Genomic DNA, 19,596 nt, shown 5'->3' on the forward strand with positions numbered 1-19,596 from the left:
CGGAGTGGGAGGGGGGAAGCTGGCCAATGACGTCGCGCCCCGCCCCCTGCCCCGGCTCCTCCCCCGCGTTCTGGCCCCGCCCCCCGCGGCTGCCTCGGAGCGAGCGGCGGGCGGAGATTGGGCGCCATGGCGGCGGAGGGGCCTCGCCTGGCCCGGCAGCTCTTCCTGCGCGGCCTGGCCGCCGCCTTCCTGGCCGCCTTCGCCTCCCTCTACGTCCAGCTGCCCGGTGAGCCGGCGGCGGGAGGGAAACGGCGGCGGCGGGGGCGGGAGGCGCTTTGCACATGCCCCGGGGCGCCCTGCGCCAAAAGGAGGGAGGGAGGGAGGGGGAGGGAGAGAGCGGCGTCCGGAGGGGGGGGCAGCCGTGTCCCCCTCGGCGTCCGGGGCTTGAACACCCTCCCCCACCTGCCTTGTTGCGCTCGCAGGGCGGCTTCGCACGAGCGCCTCGGCGGCTGACGCGTGACAGCCGGTCGTGTGAAGGCGGCGGCGGCGGTGGCAGCTTCTCCGGCGGGATTCTCTTGGCGGGACCCCTCCCTATCGTGGTGTGTGTGTGTGTGTGTGTGTGTGTGTGTGTGTGTGTGTGTGTGTGTGTCCCGCTGTCCACCTGTCCCGGGGCCGGAGCGTATTTTGCAGCGAGCGGGCCAGGCCTGCGGCGGGGCTTGGGGAGCCGCTTGCAGCCTGGCGGGTTCCGCTCCTGCTTTGCCTGGGGGAGGCGAGGGGGGTTAGTCCTGCTTGCTGGCAGGAGAAAGGGGTCTCCCGGGCAGCGTGTTACGTTCGGAGGGTCGAGGCTCCCCTGGACGTCTGAATGGGGCTGCCCTCCCTCCGGAGCCCTGACTCGTCTCTCGGACCCCGCTTCCCTGGAGCCAGAGAGGCAGACATTGCCATCTCTTCCCCCCCCTCCCCAACAAAACCTGGGCTGAACCAAGGGGGGGTTCCCCCCCTCCTCACAAGCCACTCACTGGGGAGGGGGATTCAAATTTGGGGAGGACGGGACCATGGGGGGCTCTGGGTCTCCTGCTGCAGACGCCCCCCCTCCCTGCACCCCATTTCTCAGCCGCCCCCTGGGAGAAACCAAATGCGGGAGGGGGGGGCTTGCTTGGCTCTGGGTCTCCGCCCTCCCGGGCTCCTTTTTCTCAATCAGGAATGGGAGGTCGCTCCGCCCCGCCCCTCTGCTTTAGCCCCGCCCCCTTTTCCCAGGGTTGAATATCCCGGTGGATTTTTATTTTTTTGCCTCTTCCCCCCCCTTCCCACGTCAGTGTCCAGATCTCCACGTGGCAGTGGGCAGTGCAGTTGTGCAAAGGGTCTCTGGCGTGGACTGCGGGGGGCTGCTGGCCCACCAACCCTCTCCTCCTTAATCCCCCCGCACCCCACACCATTTGGTTCGGCCTTCCGTGGTTGCTTCAGCCCACCCCCCACCACCCCACCCCGCAACCTGCCTTTCCTTCTTCCTCCTTTTGAGAAAAAAACAAGCAAACATTTCCCCCTCTTGATTCAGCCATTTGTCCCGGATGGGATAAGATCTGCTATAGAACAGGGCTCGGCAACCCTCGGCTCTTTTATGACTCGTGGACTTCAACTCCCAGAATTCCTGAGCCAGCTATGCTGGCTCAGGAATTCTGGGAGTTGAAGTCCACGAGTCATAAAAGAGCCGAGGGTTGCCGACCCCTGGACTAGAAGATCTCCAAGATCCCTAACAGAATAACAGAGCTGAAAGGGACCTTGGAGATCATCTAGTCCAACCCCCTGCTCAGGCAGGAAACTCTAAAGTTCCATTTCAGACCAATGGCTGTCCCGCCTCTTCTTAAAAAAACTGCCAGTGTTGGAGTGTTCACGGCTTCTGGAAGTAGGCTGTTCCACTGATTTTTTTTTTTAATCACCCTGTAAACCGCCCTGAGTCCTTCAGGAAAGGGTGGTATATAAATGTAATAAAATAAATAAATAAATAAATAAATAAATAAATAAATAAATAAATAAATAATTGTTCCCACAGTCAGGAAGTTCAAAGTTGCTCCTCTCCTTGACTAGTTTCCATCCGTTGCTCCTTGTTCTGCCTTCTGCTGCTTTGGAGAGTAGCTTGACTCCCTCTTCTTTGGGGCAGCCCCTGAGATATTGGAAGGCTGCTATCATGTCACCCCTGGTCCTTCTCTTCATTAAAGTAGACATACCCAATTCCAGCCACCATTCCTTCTGTGTTTTAGCCTCCGGTCCCCTGATCCTCTTTGTTGCTCTTCTCTGCACCCTTTCTAGAGTCTCAACGTCTTTTTTTTCCATCGTGGTGACCAAAACTGGATGCAGTATTCCAAGTGTGGCCTTACCAAGGCCTTGTAAAGTGCTATTAACCCTTCACACGATCTTGATTCTATCCTTCTGTTAACGCAGCCTAGCACTGTGTTGGCTTTTTTGGCAGCTGCAGCCCACGGCTGGCTCCTATTTATTTTATTTATTTATTTATTTATTTTATTTTTATTTCATTTATATCCCGCCCTTCTCCGAAGACTCAGGGCGGCTTACAAGCTTAGCAGTAGCCTTCCTTCTATGTATATGCCTGCTTGTTAGGGCTTTTCACACACACCCCAAGCGGCATTATTACAAAGTCAGCTTATTGCCCCCAACAATCTGGGTCCTCATTTTACCTACCTGGGAAGGATGGAAGGCTGAGTCAACCTTGAGCCTGGTGGGATGCGAACCTGCACTAATTGCAGGCAGCTGGTGTTACTTAAGGAGGCATTAGCCCACTGCTCCACCAAGGCTCAATTTAAGGGATCGTCCACTAGGACTCCAATTTCCCTCTCACAGTTGCTACTATATTAGTACTACTAATAGCCCTAGGAGTCTGTGATTCTGTTACACCTAGGCATTCGAGATTAGCGTTGGGTAACCTCTTGTCGGCTTGTAACGACTGATCCCAAAATTTCCATTGCTAAGCAAGACAGTTGCTGAGTGAGTTTGAATTCTGATCCCATGGTCATGGGGACGCTGCAACCGTCGTAAGTGTGAAAAACGGCCATAAGTCACTTTGCAGTGCCATTGTAACCTCGAACGGTCAGTAAACGAACTCTTGCAACTCGGGGACTGCCTGCAGAAAGAGGAAATGCAGCAACGAAGTGAATCTCGGGGGCTGCTGAGAAGTCCCAGCAAAGGGTTCTGTGTGTTGAAAACAAAATTTGCAAAGGGCGGTGTGACTTTCTGCAGGGTGCGGTGTGTGTGTATTATCCGGGGTCAAGCTAGTGGGTTGGCAGGGAGACCGGAGCAGACAATGGCCGGTGATCCATAAGTAGCAAAAACACCAGAGCGAATTAGATCGTTTATTAAACACCGGAGAACTTTTTAAGACGGGCAGCGGGGGAAGAAAAGAAATTTAATTAATCTTTGATTAGAAGGGATGTTGAAAAGGTGAAATTAGCCGGCCATCGGAGGAGGCTTTTTGGCTCTTGGCTATCTTGAACTGAGAGTGGAGTATCTCAGGAGGAACTTTGGAGTAAGTGGACTGTGGGAACTGCAGCGTCACAGTCCTTGACTTAACAAGTGTTCATTTAGTGACCATTCAAAGTTACAATGGCACTGGAAAAAAAGTGGCTTATGACCGTTTTTCACACTCACGGCCGTTGCAGCGTCCCCACGGTCACGTGATCGAAATTCAGACGCTTAGCAACTGACTCATACTTATGACGGTTTCCAGCGTCCCGGGTGTGTGTGTGTGTGTGTCTCACGTGATCCCCTTTTGCGACCTTCTGACCAGCAAAGTCAAGGGGGGGGAGCCGGATTCACTTAACGACCGTGTTACGTGCTTAACAACTGCAGCGATTCGCTTAACAACAGCGGCAAGAAAGGTCGTAAAGTGGAGCAGAACTCACTTAACAGCCTTGCTTAGCCACAGAAATTGGGGGGGGCTCAATCCTGGTTGTAAGATGAGGACTCCCTGTATTGCAAGGCGTCATCTCCCAGTATGGGGCGGTATGGTGACGGGGGGGGAGGAATTGCCCCCCCCGGTGCGTTCCAGCCTCCCCCCTCTGTGTCCCCCTCCAGGCCTCTACGGGAAGGATGGAATCCTGCCGGCCCGGAAGATGCTTCGTTTCACTGGCAAAGGATTCTGGGAGCAGCTGCGGGACTCCCCGACTCTGCTGTGGCTGGGCCCCCACCTGGGGCTGGACACGGAGCAGGGCCTGGAGCTGCTGTGCCTGATGGGCTCGCTGCTCTCCTTCGGGGCCCTGGTGCTGGAGCCCCTACGGGACAGCCTGGTCTTCCTTGCCCTCTGGGGCCTTTACCTCTCTGTCTACCAGGTACGGGGTGGGCGCTGGATACGGACCCTCCCCTGCCCTCCCTCTCCCTCCAGGTGTGCCGCCTGGGGGATTCTGGGAGCTGGAGTCCACAGTTCTTAAGGTGCTAATTGGGGAGCTCTGGGAGTTGAAATGGACAGTTTTTACAGTGCTGGCGGGGGAATTCTGGGACTTGAAGTCCTTATTTCCTAAGGTGCTGGCTGGAGAATTCTAGAAAGTAAAGTCCTTTTTAAGTGCTGGCTAGGGAATTCTGGGAGTTGATATCCACGCTTTCTAAAATGCTAACAAGGAATTCTGGGAGTTGAAGTCCTCACTTTCTAAAGTGCTAAGAAGGAATTCCGGGAGTTGACGTCCTCACCTCAAGGTGCTAACTGGGGGATTCTGGGACTTGAAGCCCACACATTTTAAAATGGCCAAGTTCGAACAACACTCATTCAAACCAGGTCCCCATAAAAGATTTGGTCCATCTTCTTGCCCCCTTTCCCAAATTCCCAGTCCACAGGAAGTGTTGAACTACAACCTGGGTTCAAGCCGCACCCTCTCCCCAGAAGGTCCGTGGGGGGCCTTGGAGGCCATCATGCATGCTTGGCCCAGCCCACCTTACAGGGGTGTTGTGTGTGGGGGGGAAAGGTCTCGCTCCAGAGTGGGCCATTCCCAAATTCCTAGCCAGTAAGGGTGGCCAAATTGGGGTGAGAGGAATTGTTGAACTCTGGTTACTTGGTGGTTGGTTGGGTTAGTTAATGGTTAGATAGTGGTTAGAGGCTGGTTAGCTAATGGGGTGGAGGATAGAGACCTTTGCAGGTAGATTCAGTAGCTGGGATATAATTGCTTACATCAGGGGGAAAAAAGTCTAAACCAGGGTTCTTCAAACTTGGCAACTTTAAGACTTGTGGACTTGAACTCCCAGAATTCCTCAGCCAGCTTTGAAGTCCGCAAGTCTTAAAGTTGCCAAGTTTGAAGGCCCTGGTTTAAGCTCAGGTAAAAGACACCTGAAGTCCTGCTGTTAATTTGACTTCCCTTCTTTTCCCTCTGCAGGTGGGACAGGTGTTCCTCTACTTCCAGTGGTAAGTGCTCCTTCCACAGGTAATGCTCAACTTACGAACTGACCCCCAAGTTTCCGTTACTAAGCGGGACGATTGTTAACTTATGCCCCGCTTTACGACCTTTCTTGCCACAGTTGTTAAGCGGTACGCTGCAGCTGTTAAGTTAGGAACACGGTCGCTAAGCGAATCTGGCTTCCCCCAACTTTGCTCGTCCGAAGGTCGCAAAAGGGGATCACGTGACCCCGGGGACCTTGCAACCGGCGTAAGTTCACGCCAGTTTCCAAGTGTCCGAAATTTTGATCCTGTGACTGGGGAGGTTGGGGGGAATGCTATGATGGTTCTGTTAAAAAAGGGTCATACGTCACTTATGTGCCATTGGACGGTCCCCAGATGAACTGTTGAAAGTCGAGGACTAGGCTGCTTGCATCTCACGATTTGTGTGGACTGATTTTATTTAGTATCCTAGTATGATTTATGTTGATTGATTTTTTTTAGTATCCTAGTATGATTTATGTTGATTGATTTTTTTAGTATCCTAGTATGATTTATGTTGATTGATTTTTTTTTTAGTATCCTATGGCTATCTGAGTGTTGTATCTTATGATTTAGGATGAATGAATTTTTACGATGATTATGATCATGATTTATCACCTGTTGCTTGTATGCACACCGAGAGCTTATGCACTGGAGACAAATTCCTTGTGTGTCCAGTCACACTAGGCCAGGGTTAGGCAACCTCGGCTCTTTTATGGCTCGTGGACTTCAACTCCCAGAATTCCTGAGCCAGCCATGCTGAGGGGAAAGGGAGAGGTTTCCATGCTGAGCCATGCTGCCTCAGGAATTCTGGGAGTTGAAGTCCACGAGTCATGAGGGGGGCATAGTTCCCCCATGCTGGCTCAGGAATTCTGGGAGTTGAAGTCCACGAGTCATGAGGGGGGCATAGTTCCCCCATGCTGGCTCAGGAATTCTGGGAGTTGAAGTCCACGAGTCATGAGGGGGGCATAGTTCCCCCATGCTGGCTCAGGAATTCTGGGAGTTGAAGTCCATGAGTCATGAAGGGGCCATAGTTTCCCCATGCTGGCTCAGGAATTCTGGGAGTTGAAGTCCACGAGTCATGAGGGGGGCATAGTTCCCCCATGCTGGCTGAGGAATTCTGGGAGTTGAAGTCCACGAGTCATGAGGGGGCCATAGTTCCCCCATGTTGGCTCAGGAATTCTGGGAGTTGAAGTCCACGAGTCATGAGGGGGGGCATAGTTCCCCCATGCTGGCTGAGGAATTCTGGGAGTTGAAGTCCATGAGTCATAAAAGAGCCGAGGTTGCCTACCTCTGCACTAGGCCAGTAAAGAATTCTCTTCTCTTCTATATTTTCTATTCCATTCCATTCCACATTTTCTATTCCGTTCTGTATTCCATTTCATTCCATTCTACATTTTCTCTTCTCTTCTCTTCTCTTCTCTTCTCTTCTCTTCTCTTCTCTTCTCTTCTATTCTATTCTATTCTATTCTATTCTATTCTATTCTATTCTATTCTATTCTATTCTATTCTATATTATTTTTTATTTTATTTTATTCTATATTGCCTATTCTTTGCCATTCTGTGTTTCTGCGGGAAAGAATGTACAGGTAGTCCTCAACTTACTACAGCTTGTTTAGTGACCGTTCCAAGTTACAACTGCAAAAAGGGAGTTATGACCGTTTTTCACACTTGTTGCAGCATTCTCCCCCCCACCCCAGTCACATGATCAAAATTCTGACATTCGACAACTGACTCATACATACGATGGTCACTGTGTGCCGGGGTGTCACGTGATCCCCCTTTGCCACCTTCTGACGAGCAAAGTCAATGGGGAAGCCAGATTCCCACAACGGTCACGTGACTAACTTAACAACTGAACAAAATGGCAAGAATGGTCGTAAAACGAGGCAAAACTCAATAACTGTCCCGCTCAGTAACAGGAATTTCCTGGCTCAACTACAATCGTAATTCGAAGATCACGGGGAGCGCCACGTAACCCGCCTGAGCGTTGGCAAGGGAAGGGCGGAATCCCAGGGCACTCTGCCCATGCTCCTTTGACCCTCCTCCTCCCCCCCCAGGGACAGCCTTCTGCTGGAGACAGGCTTCCTGGCGGTGCTCGTGGCCCCCCTGCACCTGCTCAAGTGGCGCTCGACAGCCTGGAGGCCGCACGACGGGGTGACCTTCTGGCTGGTGCGCTGGCTGCTCTTCCGGTTGATGTTCGCCTCCGGGGTGGTGAAGCTGACCAGCCGCTGCCCCACCTGGTGGGGGCTCACAGGTGAGTCAGCCGTGCAGCAAGGGGGAGGGGGCTCGACAGCGGCAACGGCGAGTGGGATCTCGGAAGTCCGAGTGGACGATCCCTAAAATAGCCAGCCGTGTGCTGCAGCTGCCAAAAAGGCCAACACAGTCCTTAGGCCGCATTAACAGAGGGATAGGATCCAGATCACGGGAAGGGTTAATACCACTTTACAAGGCCTTGGTAAGGCCACACTTGGAATACGGCCTCCAGTTTTAGTCAACACGATGTAAAAAAGACGTCGAGACTCTAGAAAGAGTGCAGAGAAGAGCAACAAGATGATTAGAGGTCTGGAGGCTAAAACATACAAAGAACGGTTGCAGGAATTGGGGATGTCCAGTTTAATGAAGAAAAGGACGAGGCGGGGGCAGGATAGCAGCCTTCCAGTCTCTCAGGGGCTGCCCCAAAGAAGAGGCGGTCAAGCTGTTCTCCAAAGCACCTGAAAGCAGGAGAAGAAGCAACGGATGGAAACTCATCAAGGAGAGAAGCAACCTTTAGAACTAAGGAGAAACTTCCCGACAGTGAGGACAATTAAATCAGTGGAGCGACTCGCCTCTAGAAGTTGTGGGTGCTCCATCCCTGGAGGTCTTAGGGGCAATGTGGCTCACGTGGTTAGGATGCTGGCTTGGCAGACAGCAGGCCCACATTCGAATGCTGCCGTGGGGCAGCTGGGCTCCCATCCTTCCCTTCACAGCTCTTGCCGAGGACGTGAAAGGAGCCCCCAGCTGGGCATCCCTCTGGCAGCCGTGATTGCTCCTGTCACCGGTGTGATGCCACCCTCCATTCTCTCTCCCTCTTTCCCTTTCTCGCTTTCTCTGTTTCTTTCTCTCCTCTTTTTCTCTCACTTTCTCTTTCCCTTTCTCGCTTTCTCTGTCTCTCACTTTTTCTGTCTTTTTTCTCTTTCTTGCTTTCTCTCTTTCACTTTCTCTCTCTTTTTTCTCGCTTTGTCTCTCTTACCTTCTTGCATTCCCTCTCCTTCCTCTTTCTTGCTTTCTCTGTCTGTTTCTCTTTTTTCTCCTCTCTCTCTCTCTCTCTTTTCTTTCTCTCCCCAGCGCTGACTTACCACTACGAGACCCAGTGCATTCCCACCCCGGCCGCCTGGTTTGCCCACCAGTTGCCGTTCTGGTTGCAGAAGCTCAGCGTGGTGGCCACCTACGTGATCGAGATAGCCATCCCCCCACTCTTCTTCCTGCCGCTGAGACGCTTGCGCCTGGTTGCCTTCTACAGCCAGGTACGGCCGGGCGCTGGGAATGCTAGGCTGGCCAGCACCAGGGGGAAAACTGGCGCCCGTCCAGAGGGCACAGGAACTGCCTGCCGGGCTCTGAAAGCCCCCAAGAGGGCTTGGCAGAGAAACTAAGCCGGGGAGGGGGTGGAATTCAGACAGTTGCTGCTAATTAGACCCTCTTTGCACTACGGGCAGTCCCCGACACACGACCACAATGTACAGTTGCACATTGTGACAGCCGTAAATTTTTCCCTGCCTGTTTTGAGGTGGTTGTTAAGTGAATGTGGCCGTCGTAAAGCGAACGTTGCCGTCATTAAGCGAACCTGTTGTTCGATTTTTGGGTCACATGGACCGCAGGACTCTGTAAACAACCTAGCTGTCAACAACTGCGGTGTGGTTGTGTTGCCAAGTGGCTGGAATGTAGTCATGTGGCCGTGGGGGATTCCCCCCAACCCTCGGGACTTCGGAAGGGGATCGTAACTCCCATGTTCTAGGCAGGTTGTGAGGTTGAACGGTTGCCGAGTGGCTGGCCGTAAGTTGAGGACGTCCTGCGGAGCGAGCCAGCTGTGCGTGGAGGAAAAGAGACGCACTCTTTGTGTGTCATAACAATTGTTCACCACAATGACTCCGCACTGCCTGCCTAAGGCCTGCTTGCCACCTTTTGGCAGAATGCAGGTAGTTCTCGACTTACGACAGCTCATTTAGTGACCAAAGTCACAACAGGCCTGGAAAAAGTGACTTACGACCGTTTTTCACACTTACGAACGTTGCAGCCTCCCCCGTGGTCAGAATTTGAGCCCTTGGCCGCCGGCGGCTCCTATTTGCGACCGTTTGCAGTGACCTTCTGACAGGCAAAGTCAATGGGGGAAGCCCGATTCGCTTAATGACCAGGTTGCTAACTTACCAGCCGCAGCGATTCACTTAATGACGGTGGCGGGAAAGGTCGTGAAACGGTGCAAAATTCATTTACCAGCGGTCTCGCTTAGTAGCAGAAACGTTGGGCTCCTCCGCTGTGGTCGTAAATGGAGGACTGCCTGTATCCGCCCCTCTTCCAGGTCCTCCTGCAAGTCCTGATCGTCTTCACCGGCAACTACAATTTTTTCAACCTGCTGACGGTGGTGCTCAGCTTCTCCCTGCTGGACGAGGAGCACGTGGGGCTGTGGCTGGGCCACGGGCGGAGGAAAGCCAGTGGCGGTGAGTCCCCCAGGCCCCAGGGAGTCGCCGTTGGGCCGTTGGGTCCTGCCCTTCATTTCTCTCTCTTCCTGGGTTCTCCCCCTTTTCGCCGATTTATTTAATTCAGTTTATAGGCCGCCCGGCTCTCTCTGGGAAGGGGCTGATGGGTGCGGCAGTCCAGCCGCATCTCATGGGAGGCGCATGGTGGGGTGGATGGGAGCTGCAGTCTGGCCGTATCTCCTGAAAGTTGCATGATGGGCTTCGCATGATGGGGTTGATGGGCTTCGCATGATGGGATTGCTGGCCGCTGCATCATGGGCTTGATGGGTGTTGCGTGAAAGGGCTGATGGGAGCTGTAGTCCAGCCTCATCTGCTGGAAGTTGCATGATAGGGTCGATGGGCGTTGCATGATGGGGTTGATGGGCTTCGCATGATGGGATTGCTGGCCGCTGCATCATGGGGTTGAGGGGCATTGCATGAAAGGGCTGATGGGAGCTGTAGTCCAGCCTCATCCGCTGGAAGTTGCATGACGGGATGGATGGGACCTGCTGTCCAGCCCCCTCCGCAGGGCCCTTAGTTCCCCAGCCCCAAGTCCACGTCCTCAGTGCCCTCCATTGGCCGCTGCCTCAGGGGGCGGGGCATAAACCTTCCCCGTGGCCGGAGCTGACCCCTCCCTCCCTGCAGGCTGGCCCTGGCGCTTGGTCACCTTGCTGGCCGAGCTGGCTGTCTACGGCCTCCTGATCTACTGGACCAGCCGTTACTTTGGGCTGACCATCAACTGGGAGAAGAGACTTCTCGAATCCAAGACAGGTATTTCCCTGGGGGGGGGGGAGAACGTCAGGGGGGCTCCCTGCGGTGTTGGGGGTCCCTGGCAGTCCCCGAGCTGCAGTGGGGGGACCTTTTTCCCCACTTCGGCCCGTGAGGGGCCTTGACCCAGCTGCCCTTTTCTCAGACTTAGCCGAGGGTTTCCCACCCGCTCGGTCTCTCCCCCTCCCCCCCGCTCTGTGTGTGTGGGTGCAAGATTTGTCCCCCCCACCCCAAGAACTCAGCTCCCTTTGCAACCCTTCCTAGCCAAGGGGGGGGGCATTGCCCTCTGCCATGCAAAGCGTGGAGGGGTCTCGGGTGCCTTGAAGCTGCCCTCCGCCCCCCAACAGGGTTTTAGAGCTGGGAGCACAATTTCCAGGGTGGGGGGCTGTCTGATTACGGGACCCTGGACCCTCCCCCGTTGAGAGAGGTTGTCGTAGTTGCCTGTGAGGACAGCTTCGCGTGCGAGCCTGTCGGATCCAGGCAGAGAGCGGGACGGAGAGCTCTTCCCGGCTCCCGTTGGCCCTTTCACACATGACGCCCTCAACCTGGGTTCTCTCCCCAGCCTTCACCTTCCACGAGTTCACGCAGTGGCTGAAGACGGTGACCCTCCCGCTGGTGGCCCTGGGGCTGCTCTCCTTGCTCTGGGAGGTCCTTCAGGCCGGGTACCGGTGAGTGGGGGGGTCTCTGCAGAGAGAGATCCGAGCTGACCTTGGGCAGGAAGGGGGGGGCGGCTTGCAAACCGTGAACTGGCTCCGTTCTCCTCCTCCTCCTCCTCCTCCTCCTCCTCCTCCTCCTCCTCCTCCTCCTCCTCCCCCCCATCGTTTTTCCTTCTCCTCTTCACCAACTTTCCTTCACGACTATTCTTCCTCCTCTCCGCAAAACCCCCCTCCCTTCTAGCCCTGACGCTGTTCCCTAGTTGGGTCATGAAAGGTCTGCAAGAAGACCACCAAGCTCAGAGCAGCAAGGACCCCACAATCCTCCTCCTCCTCCTCCCTTCATCTAGCACTGATGATGTTCCCTAGTTGGGTCAGGAAAGGTCTGCAAGGAAACCACCCAGCTCGGAGAACACCAAGGACCCTACAGTCATCTCCTCCTCCTCCTCCTCCTCCTCCTCCTCCTCCTCCTCCTCTCCACAAACCTCACTCCCCTTCTAACACTGATGATATCCCTTAGTTGGGTCATGAAACGTCTGCAAGGAAACCACCCAGCACAGAGACCACCAAGGGCCCCACAGTCTTCCTCCTCCTCCTCCTCCTCCCTACAAAGCTCACTCCCTTCTAGCCCTGGCGACGTTCCCTAGTTTGGTAATGAAATATCTGCAAGAAACAACCAAGCTCAGAGAACACCAAGGACCCCACAATCCTCCTCCTCCCTTCATCTAGCCCTGACGCTGTTCCCTAGTTGGGTCATGAAAGGTCTGCAAGGAAGCCACCCAGCTCGGAGAACACCAGGGACCCCCACAGTTGTTGTCCTCCTCCCTCTCCCCCTCCCCCTCCCCCTTTCCCCACAGTCTTTTTCAGATCCAAGAATGTTACTTCACACCCTTTAACTGGCTCTGTTGTTATACATTAAATTAGTGTTTTCCAGCCTCTCCCAAGTTTAAAACGGGTGGAGTTCAACTTCCAGAACTGCCCAGAACCATCTTTGCTCCTTTGTCTGTTAAAGGAATGTCTTCCCCGCCCCCACCCACCCACCCCCAGAGTGGACTGAGGGGTTTTAATGATTTAAAATTGTGATTTTAATTTTTGGGGGCTATACTTAATTTAATTTTATTTTAATTTTATACTGTATTGTTTTTAAATTTTGCCTTGTAAACTGCCCAGAGTCCTTCGGGAATAGGGCGGTATATAAACCAAATTAATAAATAAATAATAAATATTTGGTGAGTTCTCGGGGGTTCTCCTGTCTGATGCCCCTTTTCCTCCCTCCCCCCAGGAGTGCCTGTGTCCGCGGCTTTTTCTGGAAACTCTGGGCTGTCCTGCAATGGGCCATTTTCTCCACTGCTGCCCTGGGGATGTTCACTATCAGCCTGGTGAGTCTTTTTTTTGGGGGGGTGGAGTAGATGGGCCAGGCTGAGCATACCCGGTTAAGGTTAAGGCTTGGAGCAACGAATCCCCAGAATTCCTAAATAACTCAGTATATTTAAGGATCCCGCCTTGTTTTACAACATACAGCCGTGGTGGCCCAGTGGTTAGAACGCAGCATTGCAGGCTTACTCTGCCTGCAGTTCGGTAGTTCGATCCTGACCGAGTTCGGTCAAATGAGGACCCAGGTGGTTGGGGGGAGGGGGAACCAAGAGGCTGACTTTGTAAACTGCTCAGAGAAAGCACTGAGAATCGGTATACAAGTCTAAGTGCTATTGCTAAGAAGGAAGGAGAGGGAGGAAGGGAGGAGAGAGAAGAGGAAGGGAGGAAGGAAGGAGAAGAGAGAGGGAGGGAAGGAGGAAGGAAGGAAGCCGTGATGGCACAGTGGTTAGAATGCCGCATTGCAGGCTGACTCGCTGCCCACAGTTCGATCCTGACCGGCTCAAGGTTCACTCAGCCTTCCATCCTTCTGAGGTCAGTCAAATGAGGTCATAAGTTGAGGACTACCTGCATTTAATTTCCCTGTCCTTGCTTTACTTAGTGGTCTCCCATCCCAGCCCTCGCCCATCTTCGCCTTCTGATATCTATGCCAGATCAAAGCAGACGGGCTGAGATCTGGGTCGGACCAGCTGGGCGCCCGGATGTTGCTGCTGCTGCTTTCCAGGATAGGTTCTGGGTTCAAATCACAGCCCTCTGCTCTGCCCGCAGGTCCCCTTCACGTACATTGAGTACGAGTCCAACGGGAAGCTGTGGCCGGGCATCCATCAGGTCTTTGGGGCTGTGGATCGCTACCAGCTGGCCAATTCCTACGGGCTCTTCCGGCGAATGACGGGTGTCGGTGGGCGGCCCGAGGTGGTGCTGGAAGGCAGCTACGACAAGGAAACGTGGACGGTGAGTGGCTTCGGGTTGCTGTCAGAGTGAGTGAGGGATGGCTGGGCAGGGCTGATCTCCTTGACCAGAGAATTCCGGGAAGCCTGGCATTCAGACCGGCCATCAACAGGCAGGTGGAGATGAATGACGTCTACACCCCATTTGAAAGAGGCAAACGTAAAGCTACAGTATCTCAATCAAGAAGCTATCGAAACAGGCAAACTATCAAACAGTAAATTGCAGCCTGATGAAGGAGCCACCCAGAAGGAAAGATGTCCACCAGGACGGATGGGAGAAGCCACTAGTATAAAACGAGGGCAGAGCCCCCCTCCCTCCTAGCACTGACGCTGTTCCCTAGTTGGGTCATGAAGCGTCTGCAAGGAAACAGCCAGGCTCAGAGAGCCCCAAGGACCCTCCTCCTCCTCCTCCTCCCCCCCCTCCTAGCTCTCATGATGTTCCCTAGCTGGGTCACGAAAGATCCGCAAGGAAACCGCCAAGCTCAGAGAGCACGAAGGACCCCAGAGCAGTGACTCTTTTGTCTTCTGTGATTTATTTTGCTAGCTGTTAAGGTGCTGTTGTGTTTATTTGCTTCACTCTGGTTTGGGGCGGGTGGTTCTTCTAACATTTTGCCCTTCATTGGCCGCGTAAACGTCCTGGAGTACGGACTGGCACAAACCCGAGGGAGGGGCCTGCTGGCAGAGCAGAGGAAGCAGCGCCAAGGGGCTCGCGATGTGGGGGGGGGGCTACTGTGGGCAGCCGGGACGGAGAGCCGAGCCATCGGATTGCTTAGACCCGGCGTCTCTTCCCCCCTCTCCCCAGGAGATTGAGTTCATGTACAAACCGGGCAACGTCAGCGGAGCCCCGCCCGTGGTGGCCCCCCACCAGCCCCGCCTGGACTGGCAGATGTGGTTCGCCGCTCTGGGCCACCACACACACAGCCCCTGGTTCACCAGCTTCGTCTACCGCCTCCTGCAGGGCAAGAAGGAAGGTTCGTGTGGGGGGGAATCCCCCCTTTCCTGCCCCCTCCCTCCCTTCCTCCCCTCCTCCCTTCCTCTCTTCTTCCTTCCTCCCTTCCTCTTTCTCCTTCCTTCCTTCCTCTCTCCTTCCTTCCTTCTTTCTCCCTCCCCTTCCTTCCTTCCTTTCTCTCCTTCCTCTTTCTTCTTTCTTCCTCTTTCTCCTTCCTTCCTTCCTCTTATTCCTTCTCTCTTTCTCCTTCCTTCCTCTCTTCTTCCTTCTTTCCTTCCTCTCTTTCTCCTTCCTTCCTCTTTCTCCTTCCTTCCTCTTTCTCCTTCCTTCCTCTTTCTCCTTCCTTCCTTCCTCTCTTTCTGCTTCCTTCCTTCCTTGCTTCCTTCCTTCCTCTCTTTCTCCTCCCTTCCTCTCTTCTTCCTTCCTTCCTTCCTTCTTTCCCTTCCTTCCTTCCTTCCTTCCTCCCTCCCCCCTCTTCCAAGCCTTCTTCTCAGGGTCCCAGAGAGACCCCCTTGGGCCTAAGTGGCAGCACAGTCCAGACACCCAGGAAGGACGATGGTGCTGTGAGGGGTGTGTGTGTGTATGGGGGGTGGGGAAGTGGCCAGAGAAGGGGGCTGGGTGGGATTCGGCCTGAGAGGACCCCCGCTCCCTGCGGGATGCAACGCTGCCCCTGGTGTGTGCGGAAGGGCGTTGCACTCGCAAAAAGCCCGACCTCTTCGCTCTGATCGCCGAGAACGATGGAGTCGCCTTCCAGAAGGCCACATCTGGGCGAACCTTTCAGAAAACGGCTCCTGGTTGAAGCTGTTGGAAGGGAGAAGCGGGGGCGGGGGGGCGCTTTCTGGTCTGGGGGGCTGCCCACCTGCGCTCCAGGCGGATTAGAGCCTCCTGCATCCATCTCCAGCATTATTTGGGAGGGGGGGTGTCAGTGGTGGGGGAACAGGGACAGAGGGCAGGGGACCCCCGGTTTGCTTACTCCAGATGACCAACTGACCGATCTCCCCCCCCCCATTTCCCTGCAGTGATCCACCTTGTGCAGGTGGACGACTCCAAGTACCCCTTCAGAGACCACCCCCCAACCTACATCCGGGCCCAGCGGTACAAATACTGGTTCACCCAGGCCGAGCCGGACGGGTGAGTGGACAGTGGGGGGAGGGAGGGAGGTGGAAATCCTTAATCCAGGAAAATGGTTTCCCCCTCCCCCCATTGGGGCGATTTGCCTTCTAACTTTTATTTATTTCCCGCCTTTATTATTTGAATAAGTAAGTCAAGGCGGCAAACATATCTCCCCCTATTTTCCTCACCACAACAACCTTGTGAGGTGGGCTGGGCTGGGCTGAGAGGGACTGGCACAAATTACCTAAGGAGGGACTAGAACTCACCGTCTCCTGGTGATTGGCCCAGTCACTCAGCCGGCTTTCATGCCTGAGGCGAGACTAGAACTCACCGTCTCCTGGTGATTGGCCCAGAGTCACTCAACCGGCTTTCGTGCCTAAGGCGGGACTAGAACTTACCATCTCCTGGTGATTGGTCCAGAGTCACCCAGCTGGCTTTCATGCCTAAGGCAGGACTAGAACTCACCGTCTCCTGGTGATTGGCCCAGAGTCACTCAACCAGCTTTCATGCCTAAGGCAGGACTAGAACTCACCATCTCCTGGTGATTGGTCCAGAGTCACCCAGCCGGCTTTCGTGCCTAAGGCGGGACTAGAACTCACCGTCTCCTGGTGATTGGCCCAGAGTCACTCAACCGGCTTTCATGCCTAAGGTGGAACTAGAACTCACCGTCTCCTGGTGATTGGCCCAGAGTCACCCAGCTGGCTTTCATGCCTAAGGGGAGACTAGAACTCACCGTCCCCTGGTGATTGGCCCAGAGTCACTCAACGGGCTTTCATGCCTAAGGCAGGACTAGAACTCATTGTCTCCTGGTGATTGGTCCAGAGTCACCCAGCTGGCTTTCGTGCCTAAGGCGGGACTAGAACTCACCGTCTCCTGGTGAGAGTCACCCAGCCGGCTTTCATGCCTAAGGCGGGACTAGAACTCACCGTCTCCTGGTGATTGGCCCAGAGTCACCCAGGTGGCTTTCGTGCCTAAGGATTTGGGTCAGGGAAAACGGTTGCCCCGAAGCCAGAGAGCCTGGGGGTGGGGTGGGGGGGCTGCCGGGCCCAGGGAAGGCAGTCGGATGGGCCGAGAAAGCCTCCAGCTTCACCCCCTCCCCATCTCCCGGCAGGACCCTTCCTCAGAAATGGTGGCGGCGTCAGCGGATTGAGGAATTCTACCCTGTGGTCTTCCTGGGCGATCCCATCCTGGAAGACCAGCTGGCCTATCACGGGCTCAAGGTGAGGAGCATGGGTATGGTGGTTCGGGGAAGCAGCCAGCTTCAGGGAGGGGAGGCGTCGGCCCAGGCTGGGGTAGAAAAGGGGCGGTTTTAATTAATTTGAATGAATGAAATCAAAGCCGTAAAATATTTCAACGTCGGTATTTTAAAAAGCGAATCTTGACACTTTGCGCAGCCCCCAATTACAGGCAGTCCTCCAACCTACGACCGCGCTTGAACCCCAAACCTCCATTGCTTCGCTAAGCATGGCAGTAAAGTGAGTTTTGCCCCATTTTACGACCTTTCCTGCCCCGGTTGTTAAGCGAGTCACTGCCCTTGTCAAGTTAGGAACAGGGCCGTTCGTGAATCCGGGCTCTCCGTCGAAGGTCGCAAGAGGGCATCGCCTGACCCCGCCTGACACGGCGACCGTCATAAATCGGAGTCAGTTGCCTGGGGGCTGAATTACAACCTCGTCTCCCTGGGGCTGCTGCAGCGGTCGTAAGTGTGAAAAGGGGAGGTCAGAGGTTCCCTTTTTTTCAGTGCTGTTGTAACGTCGAACCGTCACTAAATTTATTTATTTATTTTATTTTTATTTTATTTTATTATATTTATATAATAAAATGAGCCGTGGACTACCTGTAGGTTACCCGGGTGGTGAAAATCCAGAGTGGGGGGGGGGGGCAGCCTGTCCTACTGTGGTCTTTCCCCCTCTCCTTCCAGGACAAGCCCCCCCTGAAGCGCCCCCCGGACGCCCTCCTGCCCAGCTGGTTGCAGCGAGTTCGAGACCACCTCCGTCCCTACAGCGGCCCGGCTGTCATTTGGTCCCTCTACCTCACCGCAGCGGCCGTGGGCATCCTGCGAGGACTGGGGGCCCGTCTGCCGGTGGGAGGGGTCCCCGGCAGAGGCAGGCACAAGCCGAGCCGGCCGGCCGACGCGGTGGCGGACCCCGGGGGTGGCGGCGACCAGCCGGGCGGAGAGAAGAACGGGCAGTTGCGGAGGAAGGAGGAGAAGAGCCGGGCGGCCGGCGAGCCCCCCTCCAACGGGCTGCGGCACACGAAGAAGAAGAAATAAGTCGGGGGGGGGCAGCGGCAGCTCCGGGACCCCCCCAGCCTCTGCAGGATGCCAGGCGGGACGTGAGGCAGGCGGGGAGAGGCTTCGCCACCCCGACGGGCCTGGTCGCCTTCCTCTCTCCTGTCACACACACACGCACACACACACACACACACGCATGCGCGAGCTTTGGGGTGAAGCCCCTTCGAACACCCCGCTCTCCCCGCCGAAGGTCCTCCCCGGGGCATCGAGGGAGGGGCAAGGCTGATGGGCCTGAGCACCCAGAGCCCGCCCCGCTTGCTCTCCTCCGCCCTCTCTTGCTCTCTGGCCCCCCTTCGCTCGGGGACAGAAGGGGGCGGGTGGCTCTGGGAGCCCCCGGGGTGGCTTGCCGAGGGTCTCCCGTGTCTGGGGGCTGGGGGGTGCGTGCTGATGGTTGGGGAGCCCCCTTTCGGTTCTTTGGGGATCCCCAGGGAACGTGCTGTCCTTGCTGGCGGGGTGGGAGGAGAAGTCTGGCTGGTGGGGTGAAGTGAGTCTCAAGAGCCCCTCCAGTCCTGCCTGCCTTCCTTCTTTCCTTCCCTTCTTTCCTCCTCTCTCCCTTCCTTCCTTCCTTCCCCACCCCACCTCCTCCTTCCCTCCCTCCCTTCTTCCCTTTCCCTTCCCCTTCCCCTTCCTTTCCTCCTATCTTCCTTCCTTCCCGTCTTTCCTTCCCTTCCCCTTCCTTTCTTTCCTCCTCTCCACCTTCCTTTCCCCCTCCCTTCTTCCCTCCTTTCCTCCTCTCTATCTTCCTCCCTCCCTGCCCCTCCCCCTTCTCCCCATATCCCACCAGGGGCTTGAATGGGAGGTGGGGGGACGTGGCTTCTGCTGGCGCTCTGCCCTGTGGGCACCGGGACTCCCCTGCCAGCCCAAACCGGCTCCTCCCCCCACGGACCACCTTTGGGGGGGCACGTTTGCTGCCCTCTGCTGCATCGTTGGGGCTCCAGGCAATGGGGGGGCCCTGGCTGGACTAATCACGCCTTTGGGAGGGGGGCGGGTTGGTCTTTCCCACACGCGGGACCCAAGAGACGGCTTTGGTTTTCTAAATAAACCCTGTACATTCCAATTCTCTCTCTCTGTGTGTGTGTGTGTGTGTGTGTGCACATAGTCCTCGCAACTAGAATTGAGCCCGACACGTCGTTAAATGAGACATTCGTTAAGGGAGTTTGTCCCATTTCACAACCTTTCTTTTGCCTCGTTTGTTAACTTGCCAGTAACATGGTTGTTAAGTGAATTGGGCTTCCCCGCTGACTCCGCTTGTCAGAAGGCCGCAGAAAGGGATCACGTGACCCGGAGACTCTGCAGCCGTCATAAGTGCACGCCAGTTGCCGAATGTCTGAATTTCAACAACTGTAGAATCAGGCTACAGGATGACAAAACTGACAAAAGTAAATGGGGTCTGAATACTTTCTGAATGCGGTGTGGGTGTATATATGTATATAATTATATATA

General features: G+C 55.2%; 2 protein-coding genes across 2 annotated transcripts in view; one reads left to right on the plus strand and one right to left on the minus strand.

The window, feature by feature from the left end:
- The window catches only part of LOC310642441 (C-type lectin lectoxin-Lio2-like), a 310,859-nt gene that overhangs the window by 39,237 nt on the left and 252,026 nt on the right, over nucleotides 1–19,596 (minus strand). The window lies entirely within an intron of this gene.
- LMF2 (lipase maturation factor 2) lies at nucleotides 93–18,892 on the plus strand. Its single transcript, XM_083365480.1, has 14 exons — nucleotides 93–226; nucleotides 4,024–4,277; nucleotides 5,310–5,338; nucleotides 7,411–7,607; nucleotides 8,678–8,856; nucleotides 9,906–10,044; nucleotides 10,708–10,833; nucleotides 11,393–11,498; nucleotides 12,766–12,862; nucleotides 13,623–13,805; nucleotides 14,604–14,772; nucleotides 15,770–15,881; nucleotides 16,975–17,083; nucleotides 17,782–18,892. Exons 1-14 carry the CDS (start codon nucleotides 127–129, stop codon nucleotides 18,130–18,132), a joined length of 2,151 nt encoding a protein of 716 aa, XP_083221606.1. The 5' UTR covers nucleotides 93–126; the 3' UTR covers nucleotides 18,133–18,892.

This window comes from Vipera ursinii (assembly GCF_947247035.1).
Source record: "Vipera ursinii genome assembly, chromosome: 6".
Lineage (NCBI taxonomy): Eukaryota > Metazoa > Chordata > Lepidosauria > Squamata > Viperidae > Vipera > Vipera ursinii.

What these genes read in the sequence shown, in the direction of transcription:
- LMF2 (XM_083365480.1), top strand. Translation starts at nt 127, where the DNA reads ATGGCGGCGGAGGGGCCTCGCCTGGCCCGGCAGCTCTTCCTGCGCGGC. An exon ending in CCTCTACGTCCAGCTGCCCG is followed by an intron (nt 227 to 4,023) that starts GTGAGCCGGCGG and finishes GTCCCCCTCCAG; the next exon opens with GCCTCTACGGGAAGGATGGA. An exon ending in CCTGCAGGGCAAGAAGGAAG is followed by an intron (nt 14,773 to 15,769) that starts GTTCGTGTGGGG and finishes ATTTCCCTGCAG; the next exon opens with TGATCCACCTTGTGCAGGTG.